The sequence below is a fragment of the Sciurus carolinensis genome, chromosome 3 (genome assembly GCF_902686445.1).
Source record: "Sciurus carolinensis chromosome 3, mSciCar1.2, whole genome shotgun sequence".
Taxonomy (NCBI): Eukaryota; Metazoa; Chordata; class Mammalia; order Rodentia; family Sciuridae; genus Sciurus; species Sciurus carolinensis.
This window is the reverse complement of record NC_062215.1, coordinates 92716722-92742530: the sequence shown is the minus strand read 5'-3', so window position 1 is coordinate 92742530 and position 25809 is coordinate 92716722. Positions and strand designations below refer to the sequence as shown.

Genomic DNA, 25809 nt, shown 5'->3' with positions numbered 1-25809 from the left:
TTGAGAAATACTGAATTTAAAGTATGCAAACCCTGTCCTGCTGTGAGGTTAAGAGCAAAGGATAGAGAGAATTTCTCTTTGGAGAATGAGTAATCAGAAAAAGGAAGGAATGATAGGTTGAAATGGAGAAAAGAGGAGAGAAGGATCCAGAGATATGAATAAGGTTTGGACATGAAATAAAGTGTAAGATTTGGGTTCAATATGAAATTACCATACACCAACCTCTAGAGGTGGTTTCACCAGAGTGCCTTATAGAATAAATTACATGATCTAATTTTTAGTTTGGAGTTTTTAATGTTATCATCAGTCATATTATCACTTTTGTATTCCATGTTTGTTTGAATGTTTCTATGTGGGTGTCAGTGTGGGTAGGGGAGTAAGAAGTAGATGAAGGAAAAGGATTGGTCTAGATATCAGGGTTGAAACTGCACAGAACAATCACCAACTATCATATTGTAAAGTCTGATGATTGAAAAATGTAGGAGGAATATAAGAAAACTTCCTCTTTCCAAAAATATATTAGAGAAGGTAATTTTTGAAAGGGCAGAAGATGGGAGTTTGCATTAGAATTAACTGTCAGATCTGTCAAAATTTTAAAATGAGAAACAGATTGGAAACCATTATCACAGATAAGCCAGAAGAATTAATAAATTTTAAGACCTTAAGGCAGCCTTTTGTAAATGTGATAACAGTTATACTTCTGGGCCTAACCGTTAAGGTCATTGCTAATGAATGACAATAAAAATTATGGAACATGCTTTTATTTCTTACAATGGAAGAGAATAGGTATCTACAGCAAGGTCATCTGAAGGTAAAAAAAAATAATTAAAGATCAAGTAAAAATTTTGATGACTGGAGGGTCACAGGACAAGCAATATTTACTCCCCCATCTCAACAATCAAAATTATAATGCAGGTTCTGTATATGCATCAGAATTAGGAGCTTATCTTGATTCTATACAGTTAAAAGATTTTTCTATATAATATCCAAAGGTCAAAGATCCAAGAAAAATAACAAATTTGCTAGTAGATTTCTCTATAATGCAATAAGAGTTCATTAATTAGCAAAGCGTATGGTTTTATATAAAATGCCTTACAACACCCAAGCCTTGAATTTATTAAACTCGAAATATTTATATAGAATTTCATATAAGTTAACATGTAGTTTTTGTATGTTTGTTTTTTGTGGTTATGGTACTTGGGATCAAACTCAGGACCTCCTGTGCTCAAGGCAAGTGCTCAACTACTGAGTTACACCCTCAGCCCTAACATATACTTCTGTGACTGTGCATAGTTACATATTTTTAAAATATAAGAATATAATGGATTGAATAGGATGTAAACAATGAAACTAGATATATAAAGTAGACAAAATTATAAAACTTAGTCCTCACTATGTAGAGATATTCTTAAATAATTCTTCAACTTATATATTTAACTTGAGTTTCTTAAAGAAACTCTAGTCTCTAAGAAAATATTACCAGGATCAATTACAAAAGATTCTTGTTTTCTGCAAAAATTTGTACAATTTTCTTATACTTGGAAAACAATAAGTCTCCCAGATGTCAATCAGATTTTGAAATCTTATGACTTCATTCATCAAATGTTTTAGGAACTATTATGAAGGAATGTGTTTTTAATACCAGATCTAATGACCAAACTCAGATCCTCCCAAAAGAGTTTATTTATGCCATGGATTTTTGGGTTTGTTATTAAGAAAAAGAAGCCTTTATTAAGAGTTCTTTAATATATGCTGGGGTAATTTCTTATATTTGTAGCTTGACAACAAGTAAATTTATTTTTTACTATTTAATAGTTTTACTCACCCTAGGTGCTAGATCCACAATACAAATTTTGACAGTGCAGTTACAACTGGTTATGAATTATTGATGAGATAATAGAACTTCCTTTTAGCACCAGTTACAGAATTTAAAAAGAATTCTGTTATAGAACCTCTCAGTTCATTTTACTTCCTCATATCCCTAATATTCCCTGATACATTGTGTTAGCAGATGGATGAAGCTATGCCAGTGTTAAAAAAGGAGAAATATCATTCATTCTTTTTTCCCTTCCTCTTTCCTTTCCTCCTTCCCTCTTTCCTCTTTTTCTTTTATACAATATTTATTTTCTTTCTTTATACAATATGTATTTCTTTTATTACAATATTTATAAAAAAACTCACCAAAAAATCCAGTGTCTTGGAATATTTACCTCTCAGTTGTTTTCAATTTCCTCTGGTGAAGAAAAGAAAAATCTGGTCATTGTAGAAGAAACTGAAATAATTAGCTTCCATTCACTGTTTAATAACAATACACTCTAAAGTCACTGCATAGTTGCAGCCAGTTATTTATCCCTTGTCTGGCAAGGAAACAGCTTCAGTCAAGGTAGACAACTATGTTGAACAAGTTCCTAGAAATGAAAATCTTCATAATCTCTTGCCTGTTCATTGTATTTATAGGTCCTCATGGTTGAATTGGCCAAATATGAAGGGAATAGCATAAGTCGACAATAGTTAAAGTGTAAGATGACAGATTTTTAATTTGGTGAGAATTGAGTTAATTAATTAATTAAAATAAGTTCTGTTTACTAACACTATACTATGACTCAGCAGTTCCACGTGTTGGCATGTACTTGACAGGAATCACAGTGTATGTTCATTCTAAGACATGGATCAACGTGTTCACAGACATATTCATAATGGCCAGAAATTGAGCACAATCTGAATGTTCAAAATGGGAAAATAAAGTGTGATGCTTTAAAACTGTGGAAAAGCAATATACAGGAAACTTAAAGGATGAATCTGATACTCATGATGGTAAATGACAGAAGTCACACCAAGGAGTACATACTGTATTTAACTATTCAGTGTTAGTAGTAATCAGAATAGTGGATACCCGTTACTGAAGAGGAATGCTGCTGAACAGGACAAAACATGTTGGCCATGATCTACCTCTTGATCAGGGTAGAGGTTACATGGATATTTCCCATATTCAAAAGTTCATCAAGATGTATTCTTAAGATTTATGCATTTAAATAAATACAAATATAAATCATTAAGACATAATGAAATGAAAGAAACAATTTGGCTCAGAGATGGGTCTTCAGTAGTATATAAAAAATGCATTGTTGATCTAATTCAGCACCATTACTTCTGACTTGAACAAAGATACAGAAAATCTTGTTATCAAATTTGTAGACATCACTGAAAGGATTCATTGGATAACATATGATTTTTTAAAATGTCAACAGGCAGGATTCATGATCAAATTTAACAAGTTGACATTTAATAGGGATAAATGTAAAGTTCTGAAATTTATAAGAGATATGACTTAACAGCCACTGGTAGCATATTCTGAGGAAAATTATATACTTCATCCTTTTTGGTTCCAAACAACAGGGCTATTTAAATGAGTAAAAATTAGTGGGTAAAAAGATCTATATAACAACTATATTTTATACTATAAGGTGGATTACTATATTCCATTTATTATAAGTGAAAAATAAAATTTTAACATTAGACAATCAGGTTTGCAAGAGACTAAAGGTAATCTAAATTTTACCTTCTGTTAGAATGTATATATATATATATATATTTTTATACAAATATATATTTACATCATATATATGTACATAATGAAAGGTATGTATATATAATACACATATACATACAAATGTATATATATATGTATATACCATGTTCACATATATAACGTAAATATATTTATGCATATGTGTGTGTGTGGGTGTGTGTACTTGAGTGCATTTGTTTATATGAAAAATAAAACTGGAGGGACAAAGAACTTTGTGAAATTTCCATGGTAAGTGTCAGAAAAATAATAACCCAACCCTAGGCTTCTTGTTCTCTATTTTACAATTTTCCTTGTGTGCTGGTAATTGTTTCATTAATAGAAAAAAACATAGCACATATAATTTATATTTTATCTTGTGTATTTTCACATGTATGTGCTGTTTGGGAAAAAGTAAAAATTAAATTTAGATCAGGAAACATAACTTTAAATTTTATAGGACCCAGAAGCTCATGGAAAAATGGAACAGAGTATGTTTTCCAACAGGTGGCCAGTATATACATGTTTGTTAACTAATTATAAAAAAATAGACACTAAGGGTGAAAGGTCTTTTAGAGACTTGAGTGTCCTGGTTAGCCTTTCAGCTTTAAACACCTGGGTAAATTTTATTTTCTCAACTCAAAGAAAACACCTTTTCTTATTGTCAAAGATTTTTACAGATAAATATCACCATGACAATATTTGATTTTACCTTTAATTTTGAGTTTAATGAATTTAAATACACAATAGCTGACGACCAATCTCTCTATATGGAAGTCTTGATAATAATTTCAAAGAATCTATTTTTCCTACTATGGGGAGGAAATTCAAATTGTTATTACATTAAATGGCAAATTCTTTTTCATTCCTGTAGTTATATATTACCAAGTTACCATATGTCTTAAGATAGTTTATTTTAAATTCTACCCAAGAACTTAAATTCCATGTCTGTTATGTTCACTACCATATTCTTATATCTACAATGGTTCTTAGCATATGCTAAGTATTCTAAAAGAATCTGTTAAATGGAGGTGAAGTTAAAAATGTTCATACTTTGAAATAAATTTCAAGATGGTTATTACAGTCTTTACTTTTCATCTTTATGTATAACTTTGACTTTTATCATTATAGTTATAATTTTTTTCATCTTTTAACTTGATTCTCATCCTAATTGACACTTTTATTTTACCTAATTCATGTTTATTTTCAGATATTCACAGATATTAAAAATATATTCTCATATCTTAGCAAAAATTGCATTTAGAGAATTTGTATAAGCACAAAGTAAATATGTGAAAAAAATTGGTAAGGATGTGGATGTGACTAAGAACGAGTGATTTAATCCTTCCATTCCCTTTTTTCTTTTTATTGCATCATCATCTGGTTGATTTGCTCACCAATTTTCTAAATACTAATACAAAAGATACCAGGAAACCTATTGTTTCCTCAGTGCTGTAGTCCAATAGAACTGACCATTTAGATACAAACTCAGTATTACAAAATTTCTGCTTTACAGGTAACACATAGGTGGAAGTTGACCCAATTATAGTCTCTATCTTACACTTCCGAGAAGAGACATAAAAAGGAAAAATATTTCTGTTCAATGATAATAAAGGAACATATGTGCAAGAGATGGTGGTGGAAAGAATGTTCTATGGTTATATTGAATAGAATTATTCAGAGCTAAAAAAACTTTTAAAAATAATATAAATATAATTTATAAACTCAGTGTCCTTTTTCATTATTCTTGTGAAAACTGTTATTGTCTTCTTAAAACCTGCCCATTATGTATCTGCCCAAATTGCATGCTGCTTATCTTATACTCTTGTAAATTTTCTGTCATTTCTTCATGTGCATACCTTGTGGTCCTTAAAAGTTTATTTCTCATGGCAAGACATGGGTCTTCCTACCTCCAAACCAGTTTTTATACAGCATATGACATTTGCTCACTTATTAACCAGATATTTACTGTGATGTAACTATGCACCAGATGCTAGGAATAAAGTGGTAAGCAAAATAAAGTTCCAACTTTCCAAGAAATGCATTCCTGGGAGGCACAGAAACTAATAAGTACCTCTTGTGTTTGATAGTTATAAGTTCTGTGGAGAAAATTAAAATTTGTTTAAAGGGCATAGAGCATGATAAGGGAATAATTTTTATAGGATAGTCATGTAAATTTTCTGTAAGATGGGTATATTTGAACCAAGATAGAGCTGTGTAGATATCTGGGAAAAGAACATTCCAGAGAGGAAGAAAAATTATGTAAAATACCAACTGAGGAGGATTTGGTTTGCCTTAGGAACAGGATGGTCTGTGTTACAAGAGATGGATGAGTGAAGAGTGGAGGAATATCAGGTAGGAGAGGTCTCCAAGGGTGTGTGTACCTCAGGAAGTTCATGAGAGGAGCTCTGACTTTACCATGGATGAGACAGAAAATGATTAGATTTGGAATGCAGGGGTAAAAACGATCTTACTGATTTTACTCACTTTTAAAATGTGTAACCATCACCCGAAGTGTTTAAAATACTTATGGGAAAGGAAGGACAGGAGCAAAATACAAACAGGTCAGACCAGTTTGGAGGCTATTACAAGACTTTGGGCCAGAGTTAATGGTAGTTTTGATAATAGAACTAGAGGAGATGAGAGGTGGTTAGATGATGATTACATTTTGAAAGAAGAATAAAAAGGACCAAAACTTCTTGGAAATGGATTAAATATGAAAGTAGTTGGTGATGAGTTGGATGTGGAATATGAGGGAAAAAAAATGATCAGATAATCCTGAGGTTTTTAGGTCAAGAAACAAAGAAAGGAGGTGCTGTCCATATCACTAATACAAGGGCAGTTACCATGGAAAAATCCTCCTAGAACCATGTTCCTGGTAGAAAAATCCAGAATGTGTCATTTATATCTTGTCTTTTCTACCCACAAATAGAGAAAGTAGGCAGTAGATATATGGATTTAATATTTGGGTAAAAATTTGATTCAATATACAATGCTTACTATTTATGAAAAATAATGTTTTTGTCTATTTTAATAATGAAAACACATTTTCTAATGCTTTTTGCAAAACTGAAATATCAAATATCTTTGCTTTTTGGATACATTTTTTTGGGGTCTGAGATCTCTGTTGAGATTCAAACAATTTTGTATCTGACTTAACCACTGTTGAAAAGGAGGTGTTTGGGATCTTTCTACAAAAATAATCAAGGAATTCATAGTATATTTCATTGGAAAAAGAATTCCAAAACTTATTGATGAATTGCTTTATTATACTAATTACATTTTCTTTATTTCCCTAGTCTGTCACTGTGCCAGAGGGAAATTATATCTTAAAGGATTTGTTCTTCAAATGGCCATGTAGGTCACAACAAGAAAGCTTCCTTAGTTGGTGGCAAATTTATTATTTAATGATTTGTCCCCAGTGTCTTTCTGGTGACTATATTTAAAATCATTGGTCTATAATTACTATGCCTTATGCATATGCATGCACATGTAATATATTTCATTTATAGTCTTTAGACACATTTTTCATTCAAATATACAAAAAGCACTGTTATTTAAAGACACTATGATAGCATATAGCAATTCTTCAAATATCCTTAAGCCCATTTGTACGATGAGAGTTTGAAATATGAGGTGGTTGTAGTTGACATTTGGGAAGCTATTTAGTACCTCAGAAGGAATAATTGAATGGTAAGGCTTTACACATTTTGAGTGACATTATGCTTTAAATACCCTTGATAGCCTTTTTCTTCCATTGTCTGTCTCCTTTGAGACATTGTTGAGTTTACTATCTCAGTAATGTTCTTTTTATAGTTAGCGGACTCTGACACAGATATGGTTGTGAAGAGAAAAATTATGGTCCAAAATAACATGGTTTGAAATCACACTTGCAAATTCATGGGGGAAAAAGATTTATTGTTTTAAAATGAATAGGAAAATGAAGAAAAATAATAAAGAATGTGATAGGTCATTTCCCCAATATTTCAGATAATACTTAAAAAAAATCTTTTGGCTAAAATGTAGATTCTTTCATATTATTTTCTGTACCTTTCTTGCTGTATAATTTTGTAAATTATCCTGAAGAATACTTTTATTCTAGCACACCCAAGATGATAACCCTAAAGATACTATGCTATAGGATCCTAATACATATATTGATACATTTTATAGTGTGTGGATGTGTGTTTTTTCTGTCTTATTCATAGAAAATGATACCATCTATTGGACAGACATGGGCTTCAATAAAATCAGCCGAGCTAAAAGAGATCAGACTTGGAAAGAAGATATCATTACCAATGGCTTGGGAAGAGTGGAAGGAATAGCTATTGACTGGATTGCTGGTATAATCTATAACTTTTTCTCTTTTTATTTCATACTTATTTCGTTGGGGCTCAATCTGCTTCATAAAAATTCTGTTTCTGACTCCTAACAATTTTTTTATGCTTCTAGCCATGGGGGTAAATAGTCTCTTTTACTTTTGGTTCCACTCTTTCTAATGCTATTGAGCCTTTGAATAGTGTTTTTATGTTGAAGGAGATTATGTAGTGTGAAGTTTGCCCAAATCTCCTGAGAGCTTTATAAGGCAGGTAAACAAAAATGTTAGTTCTTTTTTGCCTGAAGTAAGTCTGAAGTTAAAATAGATTCCTTTGATGGGTGGGGAAAGTTTCAATATATTTTTAACATATAAATAGATAAGTATATGGTTTAGTCAGAGACATGAAATTAGGACTGGGAGTTTTTGAATATTAGTGTATTAATAACTTTCTGTTTAGAAAGTAATGATAAAAGAGAGTAGAACCATAATAATGTTTTAATTATTATGTGAAGGTTCAGAAATTTAATTTTAGTCATAACTAATAAATAATTTCCTATCTCACAACTGTATTATAAACTGTATTTTGTCTTTCTCATAGGTAACATATATTGGACAGATCATGGCTTTAACTTAATTGAAGTTGCAAGACTCAATGGCTCTTTCCGTTATGTAATTATTTCTCAAGGCCTGGATCAACCAAGATCTATAGCTGTGCACCCAGAGAAAGGGTAATTTTAAAATTTATATTTATCTTCTGGGTCATAAGTGGGTTTTCTTGAGTTTTATTAGGAAAAATAAAACACAATATTGTATTAATATTTAGTTTTATTTATAATACCTAAAAAAACTAAAAATATCTTAAGGAGAAAATAAAGTTTATTTTTACTTTGCTTATACATATTTTAGTACATATTTGTTAAAGTCATTATTAAGTGGTTATTTTATATGTGTTAATCCAAATAAGAACATCAATGTATTTCTAGGTTCTCAATTTAGAGTTCTCTCCTAGATCTGTTTTCATAATTAGATATTCAATTATTTATTGAATGAGTGAAATAATAATTTAAGAACCTAGTTTTCCAATGTTTCTGAAGTTACAATATCTGTTTATGTGCCTATGATTATCAAACTAACATTTTCATCCAAACTTTTTGTTTCATTTATTCTTTCTTTCCTTTTCTCTTTTATTTTGGTTTTAGTTTTTGCTTATTTTATTTTGAGTTGTAGATAAGTATAACTACCTGTCTATTTGGAAAATTCATGAGAACACAAACTGTACACACACACACACACACACACACACACACACACACACATATAAAATTGAAGAGCATTCAATCTATCACCATATTTGACTGTGTTTATTTTCCTTCTAAATAATTCTACTTTTAATCTACTATTCTATGTCTTTACTGCCTCCACCCTATTTGAATTTGTTCTTGTCTTACACATTTGCAATAAGTTCCCATTTGGTCTCCTACTCTCAGTGAAGGCTAGATTAATTTTTTTAAATATATAAATCCACTTACCTAAGTCCTTTTAAGGAATTCTCATTGCCTTTTGTGTAAAGTCCAAAACCTCTATTATGATCCTTTTTAACCAGGTACTGTGCAAATTTTTCATCTCAAACACCCTCTATTGCACTTTTACATTCTCAATCCATCATTGTTGGGCTTTGGTTAATTTGCAAGTATTTCTTAATCTCTTTCATTTCTACACTGTGTATAACCTCTTCCGTGTACTCTCAATGTTCTTCCTAGTCCTACTTTGCTAAAAATTTTTATCATTCTATAACTTTGGAAATAGGTTAGATTGTTCTATGACCCCATAGCACCTACAACTTTTATGTTTGCAAGTTCTGTGCACTAATATTTGCTCATTTATTTAAATTTATTTGCCAAGTAGCTGTGTATTTCACTAGGTTGGGAAATGTTTCTATTATTTATTATTATACTTTAACTCTAGGAGAACAGCCATTTGTGTTTGATGTATTTATCTATCCTCAGGGCTTAGTACAAATGACTGTTAAAGAATAAGTAGGCTTATTATAACTGCTTTCCTCTTAAACAATAATGTAAGACTTTACCCCATTTTAAAGTCCAATATTACTCCTCATACTGTGTTTCTTGCATTGTTACTGCAGCATCACTTAAGGTTTGTCTGTTTGTTTGTTTTGGTACTGAGGATTTAGCCCAGGATTACTTTACCACTTTTCTACACTCCCAGACCTTTTCATTTTGGATTTTGAGAAAGGGTCCCACCAAGATGCCAAGGGTCTGGCAAAATTGCTGAGGCTGACCTGGAACTTTGATCCTCCTGCCTCAGCCTCCTGACTTGCTGGGATTAAAGGTGTGCTCCACTGTGCTAGACCATTTAAGACTTTTTTTAAGAGAAGAATTTTTTTTTATGTAAATTGGACTTCTGTATCTTTTGGAATGAAAGTGACTCTATGGTTGTAAAAAAAAGTGCATTAGATAAATATGTACTAAAAACACTGAATTAGAATTAAGTCATTTATATAAAACATCAAATCAACTTTCATGAAAGTACGCAACCTTCTATAATATATGTGGTGTGTACTTTTTCCAGTATTTATCACTTGTTTTGCTTTTTTAGTAAATGATGCCAGGTCAATACTAATACTATAGGATAGAAAAACAAAGAAGGTTATTATAGAAAAATATCATAAAATTTGTCATATTTTATGCTAAAACTAAGATTATAATATAAAATCTTAAGTGCATTCATTGAGAATGCTATTGGATGCAAGTAATAATTTAGCTAGAGTATACTGAGCTCTTTGTCATGAATAAATGAGGTCTCAAATTCAATGGTTGCTGGTAGCATTTCACTTCATTGACTATCTTTTTATATTTCTTAACCACTGTCTCTACTAACCAGTGTTTTTTTCTTTTGCTTGGTGTTATTGTCCCCTTGTTACAGCATTTAGATGTACTGTCATGCTGCATGTGTGTGATTAAGGAAGGAAGAGAAGAGGATAAAATATCTTCTTCTTGCTAAGTTCTTTTGCTTCATTTGGGGGAAGAAAGACATTATTATTAATCCCTTTGATCTTCCTCAGTCAGAAATGAATTGCATCCCCATCCTCAGATGAGTCATTAGCCAAGGGAAGGTATTATCTTGACATATTTTGAAATGTTATGGTCCATCATCTTGGTCTGGGCTAATGGCCTAGACATAGCAACTTACATTGGGTGCCTCACAAACTCAGTTTCTATTATGAAGAAAGCTCTTGAGGGGTGGAATTCAATGAGACATTAGGAGGCAAAAGAAAACCAATTGTCTTGATTGTTCTGTTTCAGTGGTCATCCCAACTCACTCTCCCTTCGTTCCCCTTTGTTCTTTTTCACTTTAAATTTTTGATGGTGGAGCTCCTCAAGGCTCCGTTGTTGGTGCAATTCCCTTCTTTTGTTAGTTTCATCTCCCCTAAATGTTAAGGATTCCAAAACGTATTTATATCTAGACTGAGTCTTACTCCTGATTTCTAGATTTTTTATGTTCACCTGTATATTCAGCATTTTCATCTGGAGACATGCAGCAGATTTTATTTTCTAGATCATTACAGTAATATTTGGCATTCTGCATGCTTGTTCTTTTATGTTATGACATGGACACTTTTCCCAAATGGAGGTTGAACCCTTTTTCCATACCCTTTAATCTGGTGAGGCTGTGACTGTGGTGGATGATATAGTATAATCTCTGTATCATGAAAGGAGATAAAACCTCTAACTGATTCTCTAGGGATGCTTTCAGAAGCTACACTGGGCTGTGAGAAAATTGAGAAGTACCATGAAGAAGCCACATACAAGTTTTCCAATCAATAACCCTAGTAGGCCCCAGCTGACAGCCAGCATCAATTATCAGGCGTTACAAGTGAGAGAACCTTCAAATGACTCCAGAATCCAGCTGCTATGTCACTCTAGCCTTGAGGTCACCACAATCAAGATGAAGAGCTCACAAAATTGCAAACTCATTATGAGTTAGTTGATTGTTGTTTACACCTTTAATTTGAGGGTAGTTTACAGCTGGAATAAGATCCAACAGAAGTCTTGACTTTTTAATTTCAAAAAATAAACTGAATCATTCTCTAAATTGTAATTTCTCCATTAGTTGATAGTAATTCTATTCTTTCATTTACTGAAGCCAAAATATTTGATATCTCTTTTACCCTATATCTAATATACCAAGAGATTCTATTATCTTTGACTTCTGAATGCATCTCTACATAATTATCTTGGTGTGACCACACTCTGAGCTGTAATCATCTCTTGTCAGGGTTTCTGAATTGTGTGTCCCCTTTTTCTATCCTTATATTCCTACTGTCTCTTGTTCATGTTGGAGAATGATGATCTTCCTAGTAGCTTGTACCATTTCTTTGCTCAAAATTCACCAGTATATCCCCTTTCATCCCATTTTAAATCTCATAGCCAACCCAAAATGTATCTTTTTCTTCATTTACAGGATAAGAAATTGAGTCAGCAATTTTTAAATACATTACTCTGTCACCAACCTGATATATAGGAGAGTTAGGTTTTCCTAAATTCCAAAAATTAAATTATAAATAATATATATGTATGCATGCATATTGCCTGTAGCCTCTCTCTTATATAGAGAGAGATAGAGAGAGAGAGAGCTAGACCCATATAGTTAAGTATTACATAATTTAATAAAAAGCATCAAACATATAAAAATAGTATTAATAGTTTCAGAATAAAATCATACTATTAAAGATTAAGATTAAAACTATAAGAGAAAGAATAAAAATAATCAGAAATATTAAAAAATGTATGCAGTAGTATATCAAAAAGTCTTGAACTGGGTCTGAATTTCCCACATATCCTCTTACCATCCCTTGCATTCCCATAGACTCATGCCACTTCATACCAAGAAGGGATTCTAATTTTGCTCAATTCTGACATTGAAACGTGATTTGATTGAATGCCTACGTCATACCTATGAACTTGAAAATAGAAATATTATATTACAGTGTGATGGTGTTCTTAAAATTTCTTTAAATTATAATTGAAAATTAAGAAATAAATCATTGCAGCTTAAATGGAGAAAATTTAATTAACTGCTTAACATGAATGATTATTTTGATGGTAGGAATAAATAAAATTTGGGTGTTATGTGAGCATCTAGATACCCAGACAATGGATGTTTAATTTGTTCAATAAAGAAAATTTCCCCGTGATGTTTGTAAGTATAATACTTTATTTGCATTGGTAGAATCTCTTGTGCCTGGCCTATTAAATTTTCATGTAGCTCAATTTAACAAGCCTCTTCCTGATACTTGTCAATCTTTGGTTTTCTTTTTCACTTCTTATTCAGGTATACTCACTCAAGTTGATATCCTGGACCTTCCTTTTCTTAAGTATCTCATCCCTTCTCATCCATCTTAAGCATATGGCTACTTCCTTTTTGGTGGATTAAGAATATCAGGGAAGGGAAGCTACAAGTACTTCATTTTTTATAAGTTTATAAAATTAATATATATTGAGTACTAGGCACTATAAACCAGGACATTTCAGCATCCCTCTATGTCCTCCTCAACCTTCAATTCAGTACATTTTAACAAAATTGTAGTCCATATGAAAGCTACTGGTAGATAATGAATAAGATGATGCTTCTGTTTAAACAGGAAGTTTAAACCCATAAAACATTTCCTTAGAGAAAGTTTCATTTTTTGAAATAAGACTTATCTTTAGGAATAGTAAAGCTAATCTGATGAAAACTTAATCTCATATACAAATTTCATGTTGTAGCAATAATTATAAAAACACTGTAAAATTACCGTGTTTTTAAGTTATAGCATATGCTTAGATTAGGTACTAAAATGAGGGTAGTAACCTTAATGGTAGTGTTAGTAGAGATTTTTGTGGGGAGAGTTAAAGGAGAAAGAGTTTCCTGAGATAATATTCATCAATAATAAATAGTGGCAAGGAAAAAGCCATTTGCAAAAATGTAGGTACATGAGATACATGTAGGAAAGCATAGGTGATTTGGCCGGAAGGTGACTAGGGGCCATAAAATAGCTGGTAAATTTCTCCATGTATTAAAGAAATTACTTTAGTCAAGGTGCTTTCACTTTTAAGTGAAATCTAAGCTAGTTCTGGATTCTTTCTCCTAAGTATTCTCCCTGGTCCCCGGTCCCCAAAAGCTACATAAGCTGAGATCCAAAGTGTGATGATAATATTTAAAGAAGTGGTAGCATTTGTTAAAGTAGAAAATTCTCAGGAATGATGACTTATCATCCTTGTGGAAGATGAGGGTGAGTTCTTTTTCTGTCCTCAAGTCAAGTATTGGTGAGTTAGGGACAAATTTGTAAAGGTATGAATAAAGAGATAAGAGCAGTAAATGAAACATCAAGTCCCTCTTTCTTTGCAGGTCCCCAGGCCAAGAGGACTACTGTGTTTTTGTTTTGGTACTGGCAATTGAACTCAAGGGTACTCACCTGGACAACATCCCCAGTCTTTTTTTTTTAAACATGGTCTCACTAAGTTGCTTAGGGTCTTACTAAATTGCAATCAACCTACCACACACAGGCTTCTGAGTCTCTGGGATTACAGGCAGCTCCACCATGCCCAACACCTGGAGGAGTGTTATAGTTTGTATATGAAATGAAGACTTGAGGGATCAAGCCATCAATATAAGGTCCCTAGTAGAACAATTTCCAGAAGTGGAGCTCTTAAGAAGTAATTGGATCATGAGGGTTCTGACTTCAGCAGTGGATTCACTGATGGATGCATAACTGCATGGCATTATTAGGATGTGGTAGAAGTTCTAGGAGGCAGGGTTTAGTTGGAGAAAGTTGGTCTCTGGAGGTGTTCCCTGGATGGGTTTTTCTTATCCCTAGCTGCTTCCTCTTTCTTCCTCTCTTTGATTCCTGGTTACCATGAGGTGAGCATCTTTGCTCAACAACACACTCTCCACCATGATGCGCTACCTCTCTATAAGGCAATGGACTCAGTCACCCATGGACTGAAACCTCTGAAACTGTAAGCCAAAACTATGTTTCCTCCTTTTAAGTTGTGTTTCTTAGGTATGTGTCACAGCAACAAAAATCTGACTAACACAAGCAATTAGACCAAAGTTGGGGAAATGGAAGAGTATATTTAAATGAATAAAATATTTCAGTTTGTTCTTAGAAAGACATTCTTTTATGCTTGAATATTACTCTTAATTAAGAACATGATACTGTTCATTTATTAGCAATTGACTTGGAAGTTATGGGCCCTTCCTGAAATAGCCACTTCTAGAGAAGAGATTAAGTAGAACAAAGATGCAATCTGGAGTTGGATAAATATAAAATCAGTTCACATTTATTCCAATAGAATTAAGATTCTTCAGTAAACCATAATAGGAGTAAGCTTACCCAAAAATGAGTACAGAAAAAAGAAAGCCAAGGACAAAAATGAGTGGTTATAATTACAGAATGAAATGCTTATGAGATAGGGAAAATAAAAGTCAACAATAAGGCAAAAGACTGGGAGGATGAGTCATTTTGAGTCCTTAGGAAATTGATGCATGATAGTACTCCAAGGAAGAGAGTTTGGAAGAGTGAGTTGGATTTAGGAGTCAGGAGAAATGAAAGCAAAGAACAGAATATGCAATTGGTGATTATGATGATGTTTCCCATTGTTATCAATTTCAGGAGACTGCTAGTAGGGTCAGAAATTAAAGAATTAATAAATCAATGATAATTAAAAGGTAGAAGTAACATACATAGGCTACATGGGTACAAACTCAGCCAATGAAAGAGGAAAATATGAGGTAAATTGAGAAGATCATAGAGTATTAACTTTTTATTAGTATGGGAGTGGAGACTGCACATATTCACAGAGAAAGTAGAAAAAGCTAGTAGAAAGGAAGAGCATGAGACTGAATATCAAAAAGGAGAGACTTCCCAAGGAGTTCAGAAGGAAACTTGAGGAAGATGCAATAGAGTGGAGTAGGATAGGTTGGAGACAGAATGTTGCTGGACAAAATTTGTACCTTACATTAAGTATTCCAGAAACGGTCCTACAGTGTGATTCAATTAATTAAGTGAAAGAAGCAGGATAGGAAAGAGAAAGAAATGGAACAAATGCTCAATTTTGAGCCAAGTCCTGGCGACAGACTGCTTTCTTGTAGAGCTGTGGAGTATAAACATCCCAAAGTAAGGGAATTTGGTTTCCACACTCTTAACTTGTCCAATGGATAAGGATCACATGTGAATACATATCCTAAAAGAGTTGGATGTCAGCACTTGTGGGAAACAGAGATTCTAGTGGTCTAAAGATAGTCCTCCAGAGAAAATCTTCAGAAGGATAAAGAACCTGAGTCTTAGAGTGCATGCAAATGGTGCACAACCTCTCAAGGTTTTAGATGGGGTACTGACAGTGCGCTCAATAATTTGAAACCCCAGCTTGGAATTTATAACTTTTGAGATACTTTGATATATGTTGGGTTTTAATGTCTTTTTAATTTTAGGTTGTTAGGAGGATTAAATGAAGTAAATACTAGTTGCCTTCCCTTTCTTCTTTTGAGATAGAGTGAAAGAAGAAATGCTATATGGATATAGAATTTATTTTAGAGGTTAAATTGATAAAATTGAAGAAAATTATAGCCAATAGTACAAATGTTATTTTACAGTATTAATTAAATAGATAAATTTTGTTGAAACTATTATGATGAATATTTTCCACAATAATGAATTGTTCTCAAGCAACGTGAAGTCAACTGCAGTGATTTTCAGATATCTAACCAGGATGGATACATGACCTTCAGTAATAATGCTTAAAGACCTAAGGGTAACATAAGTAAGACAAAAATGAGGAGGAACTTACAGATTAAAAGTTAAACATTGAAATGGCTTAGATGAGATCTAAGTTATGATGTAATAGTGAGAAATCAAGAATAGAAGAACTATAAAAGAGTAGAGTGAAGTTCAGTTGGTATGAATATGATTTCTGAATTTGTGAAATCGGAAATAGACTATTTTCATTTGATTCTTTTTTTTTTCTTTTTTTTCCCTTCCCCCCCACCCCTCCCACCCCACTTTTCCCTCTATACAGTCCTTCTTTCCTTCATTCTTACCGCTCTCCTTATCCCTAACCCTAAACCTAACCCTAAACCTAATGCTAACCCCTCCCACCCCCCATTATATGTCCTCATCCGCTTATCAGCGAGATCATTTGTCCTTTAGTTTTTTGAGATTGGCTTATCTCACTTAGCATGATATTCTCCAATTTCATCCATTTGCCTACAAATGCCATAATTTTATCATTCTTCATTGCGGAGTAATATTCCATTGTATAAATATGCCACAGTTTCTTTATCCATTCATCAACTGAAGGGCATCTAGGTTGGTTCCACAATCTGGCTATGGTGAATTGAGCAGCAATGAACATTGATGTGGCTGTATCTCTGTAGTATGCTGATTTTAAGTCCTTTGGGTATAGGCCAAGGAGTGGGATAGCTGGGTCAAATGGTGTTTCCATTCCAAGCTTTCTGAGGAATCTCCACACTGCTTTCCAGAGTGGCTGCTCTAATTTGCAACCCCACCAGCAATGTATGAGTCTTAGGATTAGTTTTTGACATTGGTTTTGTAAGAAAGAGGCAAAAGAGAGATATTTTGTTTCTGGTGCAATAAAGATGAGAAACTACGAGCTGGAATGATTATTGGATCATCAACATGAGTCCTGTTGTTTCTAAGTGTCCACAGTGGAAGGGCAAGATGGAAAAGCTATCTGCCAATGGTAAAGCAATTAAATAAGTTTGGTGGGTAATTGTGGTGGAGTCATAATGTAGTGCTATGGGAATGAAATTAGCAAATTCATGCTGGTAATGTTTAAGTAAGTATAGCAAAGAGAATAATTTCATTCTCACTTAAAATAACTTCTCCACTTTTATCCTGGATAAATTGGCATCTCCTTTGCTAGATGTCTCATGCAGTAACTATTTTCTTCTATTTTACCATCTTTAAACATTCTTTCCAAGGAAGCTTTTTCTTCTTGATTGCAAATATGCTTAGATCACTTTTGTTTGAACAGAAAAATTACTAATATCTTATTACTCACATTGGGTTTAGTAGTCGGATTCTCAGAATATGTGATCTATACCCCTTGTCTTGTCATCAGATTCCTGAGGTTGGTTTTCAACTTCTGTTTATCCAGAAATTTCTAAATGTATTCATAACCAAATACAGAGTTTTTTTTTTTTTTTAAGGTTTTTATATTACTAATGTTTTCCATCATTGACAATCCACCCCAAAATTTCTCACTCTTTCTTTTCTTTTTTGTAATATGGATAATCTTTCTAGCCCTGAGTTTTCTGATTCACCCTGGTTCAATTCCTATAGCTTCTGTGAGAATTGTAGTTGATTGTCGTCATTTCAAACTTTGTATTCTCTTCTCTCACTCTTTTTACCTTTTTTAAATTTTAATTTATTTTTATTGTAAACAAATGGGATACATCTTGTTTCTCTGTTTGTACATGAAGTAGAGGCATACCATTTGTGTAATCATACATTTACCTGGGGTAATAGTTTTTGATTCATTCTGTTATTTTTTTTTCCCCTGCACCCCTCCCACCTCTCTTATCCTTCTATACAGTCCCTCCTTCCTTCATTCTTGCCCCCCTCCCACCTACCATTATGTGTCATCATCGGCTTATCAGTGAGATCTTTCGTCCTTTGACTTTTTGAGATTGGCTTATCTCACTTAGCATGATATTCTCCAATTTCATCCATTTGCCTGCAAATGTCATAATTTTATTATTCTTTATAGCTGAGTAATATTCCATTGTGTATATATATATATATATATACACCACAATTTCTTTATCCATTCATCAATTGAAGGACATCTAGGTTGGTTCCACAATCTGGCTATTGTGAATTGAGCAGCTATGAGCACTGATGTGGCTGTATCTCTGTAGTATGCTGATTTTAAGTCCTTTGGGTATAGGCCAAGGAGTGGGATAGCTGTGTCAAATGGTGGGTCCATTCCAAGTTTTCTAAGGAATCTCCACACTGCTTTCCAGAGTGGCTGCACTAATTTGCAACCCCACCAGCAATGTATGAGTGTACCTTTTTCCCCACATACTCTCCAACACATATTGTTGCTTGTATTCTTGATAATTGCCATTCTAATTGGGGTGAGATGGAATCTTAGTGTAGTTTTGATTTGCATTTCTCTTATTGCTAAAGATATTGAACATTTTTTCATATGTTTGTTGATTGCTTATAGATCTTCTTCAGTGAAGTGTCTGTTCATATCCTTAGCCCATTTGTTGACTGGGTTATTTGCATTATTGGTGTAGTTTTCTGAATTCTTTATATATTCTGGAAATTAGTGCTCTATCTGAAGTATGAGTGGCAAAGATTTTCTCCCACTCTGTAGGCTCTTTCTTCGCATTGCTGGTAGTTTCCTTTACTGAGAGAAAGCTATTTAGTTTGAATCTATCCCAGTTATTGATTCTTGCTTTTATTTCTTGAGTTGTGGGAGTCCTGTTAAGGAAATCTGAGCCCAAGCCAACAAGTTGAAGATTTGGACCTACTTTTTCTTCCAAAAGATGCAGGGTCTCTGGTCTGATTTCAAGGTCCTTGATCCATTGGGAGTTGATTTTTCTGCTCCAGGGTGAGATATAGGGATTTAGTTTCATTCTGTTGCATATGGATTTCCAGTTTTCCCAACACCATTTGTCAAAGAGGCTATCTTTTCTCCATTGCATATATTTGGCACCTTTGTCTAGTATGAGAAAATTGTATGTATTTGGGTTTGTGTCCGTGTCCTCTATTCTGTACCATTGATCTACCTGTTTAATATGGTGCCAATACCATGCTGTTTTTGTTACTATTGTTTTGTAGTACAGTTGAAGTTCTGGTATTGCAATACCCCCTGTTTCATTCTTCCTGCTAAGGATTACTTTAGCTATTCTGGGTTTTTCATTCTTCCAGATGAATTTCATGATTGCTTGCTCTATTTCTGCAAGGTACATCATTGGGATTTTAATTGGAATTGCATTGAATCTGTATAGCACTTTTGGTAGTATGGCCATTTTGACAATATTAATTCTGCCTGTCCAAGAACATGGGAGATCTTTCCATCTTCTAAGGTCTTCTTCAATTTCTTTCTTCAATGTTTTGTAATTTTCATTGTAGAGATCATTTACCTCTTTGTTTAGATTGATTCCTAAGTATTTTTTTTTTGAGGCTATTGCATATGGAGTTGTTTTCCTCCTTTCCCTTTCAGATGTTTCATTGCTTGCATATAAAAATGCTTTAGATTTATGCGTGTTGATTTTATAACCTGCTATTTTGCTGAATTCATTGATGAGGTCTAGAAGTTTTCTGGAGGAGTTTCTTGGATCCTCTAAATATAGAATTATGTCATCAGCAAATAGTGACAGCTTAAGTTCTTCTTTTCCTATTCGTATCCCTTTAATTTCTTTAGTATGTCTAATTGCTCTGGCTAGAGTTTTGAGGACAATGTTGAATAGAAGTGGTGAAAGAGGACATCCCTGTCTTGTTCCGTTTTTAAAGGGAATGGTTTCAGTTTTTCTCCATTAAGAATGATGTTGGCCATGGGCTTAGCATAAATAAACTTTACAATGTTCAGGTATGTTCCTACTGTCCCTATTTTTTCTAGTGTTTTGAGCATAAAGGGGTGTTGTATTTTGTCGAACACTTTTTCTGCATCAATTGAAAAAACCATATGACTCTTATCCTTAAGTCTATTGACATGATGGATTACGTTTATTGACTTATGGATATTAAACCATCCTTGCATTCCAGGGATGAACCCCACTTGATCGTGGTGCATGATTTTCTTAATATGTTTTTGAATACGGTTTGCAATATTTTGTTAAGAATCTTTGCATCTATATTCATCAAGGATATTGGTCTAAAATTTTCTTTCCTTGATGTGTCTTTGCCTGTTGGGGGTATGAGGGTGATATTAGTTTCATAGAATGAGTTTGGTAGGGTACCCTCCTTTTCTATTTCCTGGAATACTTTGAGAAGTATTGGAATGAGTTCTTCTTTGAAGGTCTTGTAGAACTCGGCTGAGAATCCATCTGGTCTGGGCTTTTCTTGGATGATAGGTTTTTAATGGCTTCTTCTATTTCATTGCTTGATATTGATCTGTTTAAATTGTGTATGTCCTCCTGGTTCAGTTTGGGAGGAGCATATGTCTCTAGAAATTTGTCAATGTCTTTGGTAGTTTCTATTTTGTTGGAATACAGATTTTAAAAGTAGCTTCTCATTATGTTATGTATCTCAGTGGTGTCTGTCATATTTCCTTTTTCATCATGAATTTTAGTAATTTGAGTTTTCTCTCCCTCCTCTTTGTTAGTGTGGCTAATGGTTTGTCTACTTTGTTTACTTTTTCAAAGACCTAACTTTTTGTTTTGTCAATTGTTTGAATTGTTTCTTTTGTTTCAATTTCATTGATTTCAGCTCTGATTTTAATTATTTCCTGTCTTGTACTACTTTTGCTGTCATTCTGTTCTTCTTTTTCTAGGCCTTTGAGCAGTAATATTAGGCCATTTAGTTGTTTACTTTTCATTCTTTTCTGGAATGCGCTCCATGCAATGAATTTTCCTCTTAGTACTGCTTTCATAGTGACCCAGAGATTTTGATATGTTGTATCATCGTTCTTATTGAATTCTAAGAATTTTTTATCTTCTCCCTGATGTTTTCTGTTATCCATGTTTCATTCAATAGCATATTATTTAGTCTCTAGGTGTTGGAGTAATTTCTGTTTTTTATTTTGTCATTGATTTCTACTCTCAGTCCATTATGATCTGAGAGAAAAGAAGGCAGTATCTCAATTTTTTTGCATTTCCTAAGGGCTGCTTTGTGGCATAACATATGGTCTATTTTCGAGAAGGTTCCATGTGCTGCTGAGAAGAAAGTGAATCTGCCCGTTGATGGGTGGAATATTCTATATATGTCTATTAAGTCTAGGTTATTGATTGTGTTATTGAGTTCTATGGTTTCTTTGGTTGGTTTTTGTTTGGAAGATCTATCTAGTGGTGACAGTGGTTAAAGTCACCCAGAATTATTGTGTTGTGATCTATGTGATTCCTGAAATTGAGAAGGATTTGTTTGATGTAACAGGGATGCACCTTTGTTTGGGGCATAAATATTTACTATCGTTATGTCTTCCTGATTTATGGTTCCCTTAAGCAGTATGAAATGTCCTTCTTTATCCCTTCTAACTTTAGCTTGAAGTCCACTTTATCTGATATAAAGATGGAAACCCCCGCTTTTGTACTGAGTACATGTGCATGGTAGGTTTTTTTCCCATCCTTTCACCTTTAGTCTGTGGATATATTTTTTATGAGATGAGTCTCTTGCAGGCAGCATATTGTTGGGTTTTTCTCTTTAATCCATTCTGCCAGTCTATGTCTTTTGATTGATGAGTTTAGGCCATTAACATTCAGGGTTATTATTGAGATATGATTCATATTCCCAGTCATTTGGGCTTATTTTTGGTTTTTAATTTGGCTTGGTTTCTCCTTTGAGTGGTTTTTCTCTAAGGTAGTTCCTCCCTTTGCTGACCTACATTTTTGTTTTTCATTTCCTCCTTATGGAATATTTTGTTGAGAACATTCTGTAGTGCAGACTTTCTATTTGTAAATTCTTTTAACTTTTGTTTATCATGGGAGTATTTTATTTCATCTTCAAATCTGAAGGTTAGTTTTGCTGGATATAGGATTCTTGGTTGGCAACCATGTTCTGTCAGAACTTACTTGAAATATGTTGTTTCAGGCCCTTCTAGCTTTTAGAGTCTGGGTTGAGAAGTCTGCTGCTATCTGTATTGGTTTTCCCCTATATGTAATCTGATGCTTTTCTCTCGTGGCCTTCAAAATCCTATCTATATTTTGAATGTTAGGCATTTTCATTATAATGTGCCTTGGTGTGGATCTATTGTGATTTTGTGCATTTGGTGTTCTGTAAGCCTCTTGTATTTGATTTTCCATTTCATTCTTCAGGTTTGGGAAATTTTCTGATATTATTTGTTTGCATAGATTATTCATTCCATGGTTTGTATCTCTGTGCCTTCCTCAATCCCAATAATTCTTAAATTTGGTCTTTGAATGATGTCCCATAGTTCTTGGAGATTCTGTTCATGATTTCTTACCATCTTTCCTTTTGGGTAACTTTATTTTCAAGATTAAATATTTTGTCTTCATTGTCTGAGGTTCTATCATCTTTCAAGTAGTCTAGTCTTTTGGTGATGCTTTCCATTGAGTTTTTTATTTGGTTTATTGTTTCCTTCACTTCAAGGATTTCTGTTTTTTTTTTTTTTTTTTTTGAGAATCTCTATCTCTTTGTTGAAATGATCTTTTGCTTCCTGCCATTGCTCTGTCAGCTTATTGGTATTATCATTCATTGCCTGCATTTGCTCTCTTATCTCATCCTTTGCTTCATGAATCGTCTTAATTATGTATAATCTGAAGTTCTTTTCTGAAATTTCTTTTAACTTACTGTCATTGGATTCTATTAATATAGAATCTAGATTTGTTTGGATCATTTTCTTCCCTTGCTTTTTCATGTTGTTCATGTACCTTCCCCTCTAGCAGTGCAGATCTGGGGTATGCAGATTTTCCCCTATAGGCTTATAGTGGCCCTATATGTTTCCAAAACCTTTTCTTTAACCGGAGATCAATATTAGCAGTGCCCAATTCAGACACTATGCAATCCTAGACCAAATAACCCCTATGACGACAATAATAATATTGTCATAATAAACAGAATGAGTTCAAATATTATCTTCAGTAAAACAAACAGATTTGCAATAAGGTCTGCAGTTTTTAAAGGAGGACAAAGAGGATGCAGAGGGATGTAGAATGTAGCTGTTAATGGGATAAGTAAAGAATATACAGAAGTTCTAGATAATAGAAAGGGTGAGAGTGTAATCAAAAGAAATTGGATGTTAGTATGCAAAAAAGGGAGAAAGAGACTGTGAGGGAACAGGTAAACAAAAGGAAAAGGGAGCAAGAAAAGTAAAGAAATAAAAACTCAAAAATTTTCAATAAGGAGAAAAAAGAAAATCTACAGTATGACAGTCATATAGTAATGAAACCTCCCAGAGTTCAATAGCCTGATGCATGAGAGGTACCTGACAATGAGCTTCAAGTCTCCAGCAGACGTCTCAGGATGGGATTTGCCCCACCTAAAGATCGGAGCTATGCTTCCAGGATTATCCAAGATGGCCGCTCTGGCTTCCAAATGTGTTGGCAAATGGGGAGTTGCAGCTCAGGGTGTGGACGTGGTCAACTGGAGGTCCTCGAAGCGGGGTGCAGTTGGTCAGGCATGGGTCCTGGAGGTTGGGTGTGTTTGGTGTAGTTGCGGGATCCTGGAGGCCGGGTGCAATCAGTCGGTCTGGGGTGCCGGTGATAGGGTGCAGTCAGTTGTTCTGGGGATCCTGGCAGCAGGGAGCATTCGCTGTGAGGGCCTCAGAGGCAGGGAGTGATCAGTTGGGCTGAGGGATCCTGGAGACAGGGCTCAGTCAGTCTGGCCAGGGGTCCTATTGGGCCTGGTTGTTGTCTCAAAATGGCAGCAGCCACGTGTAATCAAACCTGCAGGTACTGTCACAATGAACTTCCAGGCAACAGCAGGCAGCTGGTGCTCCACTGGCGGTTGGCGATCAGTTTACTGACTGTTGTCGGACGATATGGTGGTGAACCTGGTGGGTTGGGTGATGGATAGGTGTAAGACAGGCAATGGACAGGCGAGAGGCAGGCAAATGGCCTTACCTTTTGTTTTTACGTAATCTGATTTTGTGGTTTTTGAGTCTTTGAATGTACAGTAAGACATACTAAACATATGCAAAATAAAATGCAATCTAATTTTGATTCCTTTATTTTTATTTCCAGTTTCCTTTAGAATTTTATCTTTGAATCTCTGTAACTAAAATTTAACATGGTACCCTACCTCTCATCTACTGACTGCTTTTCTTAAACATGACAATTACTTTTGTGTTGTCATAAAAAAGATTAAAACTTTAAATGTTCTCTTGTTTAAATATTGATGAAATCACCCATTTTGTCAATCATCAAATCTTGCCTTTTCTGCTCTTCGGATGTCAGATTATTTCACCCCATTGTGACTACAGGTTCATCACTGAATCAGTAGAAAGATGTCAGTAAATATTTTGGATTTCTTAATTTTAAATCCCTAAAACAAAATTTATATGTTGACCCACAAAACAAGAAGTCTTAGATATTTTAAAAAATATTTAAATATGATTTATCTATATATCTTTACATCTTCTTAAAAGCATTTCTTAAATAATAATTAAGTCACATGGATAAATATTTTTCCATGTTTATAGTTAAGAATAGACATTAGATATATTTAAAGTCAACTTTTTTTACAGGAAGTATTTATTACAACTTGGAAATATTATTGAAATTTGTGCCACTATATTTTTTGTCCATATACTTATTGGCTTGACTTCAAAAGAAAAAATGCTTAAAAATGAAAACTATATGTAAAGTTATTCAAAAATTTATTTCCACATGGTAGTACATAGAAATTTTAGTGTCAAAATTCATATAAAAAATAAAGTATAACATTTTAATATTCTGTCTGAAGTTAAATCACAACAGGTGGTATTGCCAAAGGAAAAGGTGACCCATAATGGAGCAAATTATCTGAATCCAAGATATAAATGTGCTTGAAAATTGGGCATAACGCCTGTTTTTTTAACAATAGAGACTTGAGGTCTTTTAAAATGTAGCCAAATGCAAAGTAGAATCCATTTATGAATTATTTCAGCTTGAAAATCAGTTTCTCCCCTCCATTGACTTTTCTTTCTACTTTCTTAATTTGGCATCACTTCTTTTTTGAATACTGAATGTGATAATTATCTGTATGCTAAGAAAGCATTTTCTCCTAAGAACAAAAAAT

The 25809-nt window shown here is 33.6% G+C and overlaps 1 protein-coding gene across 1 annotated transcript in view; it reads left to right on the top strand.

Annotated features, from left to right (window-relative positions):
* Lrp1b (LDL receptor related protein 1B) overlaps positions 1–25809 on the top strand; it is a 1852169-nt gene that overhangs the window by 1346375 nt on the left and 479985 nt on the right. The window contains 2 exon segments of the mRNA XM_047543195.1: positions 7774–7908; positions 8482–8611. Coding sequence (XP_047399151.1) covers positions 7774–7908; positions 8482–8611 — 265 coding nt within the window.